This window comes from Humulus lupulus, chromosome 1 (assembly GCF_963169125.1).
Source record: "Humulus lupulus chromosome 1, drHumLupu1.1, whole genome shotgun sequence".
Classification (NCBI taxonomy): domain Eukaryota; kingdom Viridiplantae; phylum Streptophyta; class Magnoliopsida; order Rosales; family Cannabaceae; genus Humulus; species Humulus lupulus.
In genome coordinates this window covers 71,699,822-71,705,563 of record NC_084793.1, presented here as the reverse complement: position 1 = coordinate 71,705,563, position 5,742 = coordinate 71,699,822, and the positions used below count along the sequence as shown (strand labels likewise).

Genomic DNA, 5,742 nt, shown 5'->3' with positions numbered 1-5,742 from the left:
TGGAGTTGGAACCCCACCTACGCTGCAAGGGCATGGCATGGATAGAGTCAATGACAACCTTGCTCCATGGTAGAAGAAGGTTCATCGAGCCCCCAAACACAACAAGGCCCCTAGGCCAGCAAGCAAGAAGAAGGGGGAGGGTGCCTGAGGACATCGATAAGCCGCCAGTGCTCGGGGTGTCGCAGGCGTTCTGCCTAGACACGCCGAGACAGGCCACGCCAGGCCTGGAGGAGGTGTCCCCTAAGCACCTCGCCAACCTTGCAAGACCCAAGGCCCCACTACAAAAAAAAAAAAAAAAAATTTCAATAAGACCGAGAAAGTATTATCAAATATATACCATAACACTTTTTGATGTGTTGACGAAAGCAGTGTTATAGTAGGTCGGAGCACTTTGCATAACACTTTTCCATAGTTATAGACATGTGTTATGGTATAGCCTACGGTAACACTTTTGTTGTGTTATTTTAATAGTTAGATAAGTATTTCATTATGCTATTTATAAATAGATTATATAACACTTTTTTGTACTCATAAAGTTGTGTTATGATACACTTTATAATAACACACTTTCTGCATTATAGAAAATAGTTTGCATAACATAATTTTATGCTTATAAACTAGTGTTATTGTAAAAGATATAATAACACATTTTTTGTATTATTCTAATATTTGGATAAGCTTGAATTATTATTATATAAACCTGTACATTATAATCATTTTTTATTGCTTTAATTCAAACCTGCTTCATTTAATATACTTAAGACACCCTTAACATTGTACAAATATATTTTTTAGTACCAATTATATGGTTCATAACACATATAACCAAATAATTGTGTCAAAATACATTCAAGATTATCTTAAAAACAATCCAAAAGTGTTAAGATATTCAACACTGCCTAATTATAGTCAACAAAATAGTCTTAAACAGTTGCATATTCAAAAGTAAAAGTAGGAATTCATGATCTTCCAAATGTCAGCACACCAAAGCCTTTGGACTTGTAGCTTTGAAGAATTGGACGAGTGGTGCCTTTGGCAGGCGATGGAAATGTATCCCCCACCATGCTCGTACTAGCAGGCGAATCATAGTAGGTAGAATCAGTTCCTATAGTTACAACATCACTTAATATGCTGCTTAGAATATCCAAACTCCAGTCAGCCAAGTAACTAGGCCTTGAGATTTGAGTGCTTACTTCAATATCTCCTGAAAGCATTGCCACAACTCTAGACATTGATGGCCTTGATGTTGGTGATGTTTGAGTGCATAAAAGAGCTACTCTTATGAGTCTTCTCACTTCATCTTCATTGAATTCGGATAACTCTGAATCCACAAGATCACCTTCATTGTTTTGTTCTTGTAAGTTCCAAGCCTAGAGAAGCACAAATTAGTTAGAATTGGGCCTTGTTGTGTTGTGAATCCATAGCTAAAACATATACATTGAATAGTAAGGAATTATGTACCCATTCAAAAAGATATATTTGTTCTTCTTCCAAATTAGGAGCAGAGTTCGGCCTGCCACTTATAGTCTCTAGCGCCACAAGACCAAAAGCAAACATGTCAGCTTTCTCTGTAAGATGTCCGCGCATGGCATATTCTGGTGCAAGATAGCCACTGCATCATCATCATCCATGGTTATTTTTTGTTAGATGATCATGCATAGAAGTAGGGTGACTAAATGTCTTCAATGATAAATTAGCTTACATTGTTCCAGCAACATGAGTACTAATGTGAGTCTTATTGTCATCATAAAGCTCGGCCAAACCAAAATCTGATATTTTAGGATTCAGATTAGAGTCTAGCAGAATGTTGCTTGCCTTCACATCTCTATGGACGATTCTTAGCTGTGACTCTTCATGAAGAAAAGCTAGACCTTTTGCTATACCTAAACAAATGTCGAAACGTGTTGACCAATCTAGCTTCAAGCTATTGTTCCCTGATCATGCTAGACATAGACATTATTAGCCTTGTTTAGTACATGTAATTGTATAAGCATCATGAGTATTATTTTCATACCAAAAAGTGCTTGATCAAGACTCTTATTTTCCAGAGACTCGTAAACAAGAAGCTGTTTGCCTCCCTCAATACAACATCCATGCAATTTGATCAAGTTTCGGTGTTGGACAACAGATATTGTGGCAATTTCAGTCACAAACTGGCTCTTTCCTTGATGAGAAGTCATAGACAGTTGCTTCACAACTTTTACATAATATATATTATAATACATTTTCAAAAGACTTATAATTATGTGTTGTAGAAAGTAGTTTTTGGTGTAGTGCCTTGGGGTTAGCCGAAGGAATGTTTCCATTCACTGAGATCAAGGCTTCAACATCTCAGTTAACAACGAAAACATCTAGTCTGATGGGGAAACCAAAGTAGGGTATCCTGAGGATAGTGGTTGCCACCAAGGTCAACCAAACTTGGGAGATTTTTTAAATGCTCGTAGGGGTATAGCAGCCTCCAGGAACAACCCCAGAACGAAAATTCAGCCAGACCTCTAAAACGATCTTAATGCTCGGAAGAGAGAACACCTGGCATAGAATGTCAATCAAGAATGCGACCCTCTCCGTCCAGAATTGGAGAGCTTGAAAGAAATTATGCTTAGGATGGCCCGAAGACAAGGTCGGGACTATGACTCGGAGGACGAGGATGGGGAACCATGTGTTCCCCACATAGGTGAAGCCCTATTGCCTTGAGACTTCAAGATACCTACCATAATGTCTTATGATGGCAACGCCGAGGATGGGAAATGCCATGTATTCCCGTTAAACTTGACAGGTCCGGCAGAAGAATGGTTGAAGAAACACAAACCAGGGTCCATTCACTCATGGCACCAGCTTTCCTCTTCATTCTGAAGACAGTTCATAGAGGCTAGAAAGGTCAACTGTGAAGTAAACACCTTAGCCAACATGAAAAAAGGACCCCTTGAGACCCTCAAGGCCTACATCAAGCGCTTCAAGGAGGACGCTGCTAGGACCAAGAGGGTTGACGACAACCAACATTTGATGGCCTTCCAAGCGAGCATCAAGGCAAGGTCTCCTTTGTGGGATGACCTTTAGTGGAGAGGATGCAAAAGGCTCAACGACTTCATTCATCGAGCAAAAGAGTACATAAACTGGGAAGATGCCCAGATTGGAGCATTTGGTGGACCCGTCATTTTCCCTACTCTGTTGGCTCTGAGCTTGGTCACTCCAGGGACCTAATACCCCTTACACTCCAGTCCAATAGAGTGTGGTGGGTCCCGCAGTTTAGCCTAGTTCTCCAATTGGTTGGCTTTAGAGCCATGCCTCATCCTGGCTTGAATGTCGCTCCAACAGGATATGGAGTTGTGCCCACTGGATACAGTGCTTTGTTGGTATTAAATTATCAAATCAAAGGTATGCAACAGAATATATGGACCCTTTTTAATAAATATTAATACTAGCCAGGATCATACACATATATAAATATTAAATAACATACAAATAGATCAGGGATTATCTCTTGTAGCCTATCAAGTGTCCTTGAGTTTTTTTGTATAAATCAATGATCTTCCTATCCAGTGTTCTGAGATCTTACACCCTGATATCCAAACCAATCCTCAAAACACAAGGACGTGTGTGGGCACGTAGGATTCAAAAGGTTGATTTATGTGACTCCCTAGATGTACTCAACACATGAGATCTAGAGAGTTTTTGACAGAGAGAATGTTTAGAATAGTTTTCAGGTTTAGAGAAAACTATTGTTTTAGAGAGAGTGTGTGTATTATTATTGTTATTATTAAAAATAATAATCAAGCCTTTTCTGGAAGTTACGTACTATTAGACTTATAAAGATATTTAATCTAATTAAATAATCTTTATATAATTCAAATTAAAAACTAATTAGATATTTTCATTTAATTATTTATTTAAATTATATTTAAAAAGAATAATTAAATAACTGATTAAACAAACTTATTTAAAAATTGAAATTCAAATCCCTGGGATAATAATCATTGATGCTAAGCGCCACACACTGTACTGTACAGTGTGTGTCGCCCAACCCTTTTAGGGTTTCTCTAATTTTCTCATTTGTTTATTTATTCAAATTTTATGACAATATATTTATCCGAGCATAATATCAGTTAATTCAAAATTAACTTTATCTTAAAATATCAGTTTTTATATTAAATAAATAAATATCATATTATAAATAAGATATTTATTATTCTCTCTTTATATTAATCCAAACAAGATTAATATTAATTTTAATCTGTAGTTTTTCAAAATAAAAACAATATAGGTTAATAATTAATTGATTCACAATTAATCAATTACCCATAATTATCAAATAATTATTTTTTTCCATGGAAAATTAATTCCTTTGCAATTTAGTCTTTTCTCTTTTACAAATATTTCTTTTGATATCATTACCCTTGACAGTGTAGGACAGAGGTGATCTGGGGACCATGGACCTATAATACGAAGCTCCAATAAATCAGATTATTAATTAAACTCTTTAATCTAATAATCTTATTTATTTATTCCATGATTACTCCATTATAAATAAGGAATTGCACTCTATGTATTTATAGAATTATATTTACAGATTTTTCTCTAGTAGTCCAATGATATAATCAATATATGTAGTTTTATCCTCCATTATTGGTTCATTAATTAGAGCTGGTCAAAATTACTGTTTTACCCTTTTAATTACCTTTTGATCCTTAAGTACCATTAATTCACTAGCGAATAATTAATCTATAATCTAATTATAAATTTGAGCTCAATAGCTATTCAGTTCCAGAATCAACCCTTAAGGGAACCAATATTCGATTTGTTAGGAAAGCTTGGATTTCATTATTATAATTCATGTTCCCAGCCATCCATAATATTGAATCTAAAAAAAAAAGTCATTAGCCTCATTATTCTAAGAGACCTTAACGAGTGAATCAAAATATCCAATAAACATAAATAGGAGTTCATGAATACTCAGGATTTAGAGTGATCTACAAATGATCATCTATTATGACAAGAATTAAATCTTTACGTCAAACGACAAGTTTATAAAGATAATTAATTCTCATCGGTTCTGTCATATATAATCTCTATTATATACATCACCTTTACTATAATGTCTATCCACATCAGTAATCTGAATCTAGATTACTTATATCTCGTATGCTTAGCAAATCGTACTAGTAACCTTTCAATAAAGATTCCTTACTTTAATATGTAACTGATTATTTTATTCATTATGTATGATCTCGTACAAATACAAGATCATACTCTCATGAATGAATAGGGAATTTTCTTGATATTATTATATAATTAATTCAAACAATAATTATAACATTCAAATATAATAAAATTGTACTTTTATTTTAAACCAATAAAATGTATTTACATGCTTTTAAGGCATTAATCCTAACAATCTGTAGCGCCTCAGAATTTTACTTAGTTAGATAGTAGTATCTTATGTTGTAGTATTTTATTTTTCGTGGTTATTTGTTAGGAATTATTTGGAAACTCGTAGAGATAGTAATGGATTTATAAGTTTAACCTATAGTTTAGAAATATTAATTTTATCATAAGGTTAAATTATTGAAGCTGGTCCTAGAAATATTATTTATTATAACCTAAGGTTTAGATATAATAATTAAGAATGTGACATTTATTACATGTATGTTTATTAAGGATTTAAGGATTTTAGATGAATAAAATAATCAAGGATAAACCTAGGAAGTCTAGAACCTTCCCTCAGGTGTTAGGATCTCATATTAC

At 34.3% G+C, this 5,742-nt stretch overlaps 1 protein-coding gene across 1 annotated transcript; it reads right to left on the bottom strand.

The window, feature by feature from the left end:
- Positions 1-240: 240 nt before the first annotated feature.
- Positions 241-2,180, bottom strand: LOC133816405 (probable LRR receptor-like serine/threonine-protein kinase At1g56140). The gene is made up of 5 exons (XM_062248924.1): positions 2,015-2,180; positions 1,703-1,883; positions 1,462-1,612; positions 986-1,370; positions 241-278 (listed from the first exon to the last, which is right to left on the bottom strand). The coding sequence occupies exons 1-5, from the start codon at positions 2,178-2,180 to the stop codon at positions 241-243; spliced, it is 921 nt and encodes a 306-aa protein (XP_062104908.1).
- Between the last annotated feature and the right edge of the window lie 3,562 nt (positions 2,181-5,742).

Excerpts from the sequence above, each read along its gene's own strand:
- LOC133816405 (XM_062248924.1), bottom strand. The coding sequence starts at position 2,180 with ATGACTTCTCATCAAGGAAAGAGCCAGTTTGTGACTGAAATTGCCACA. Across the intron at positions 1,613-1,702 it reads ACTCATGTTGCTGGAACAAT|TGGCTATCTTGCACCAGAAT; the intron begins GTAAGCTAATTT and ends ATGATGATGCAG. Across the intron at positions 1,371-1,461 it reads AAATATATCTTTTTGAATGG|GCTTGGAACTTACAAGAACA; the intron begins GTACATAATTCC and ends GTGCTTCTCTAG.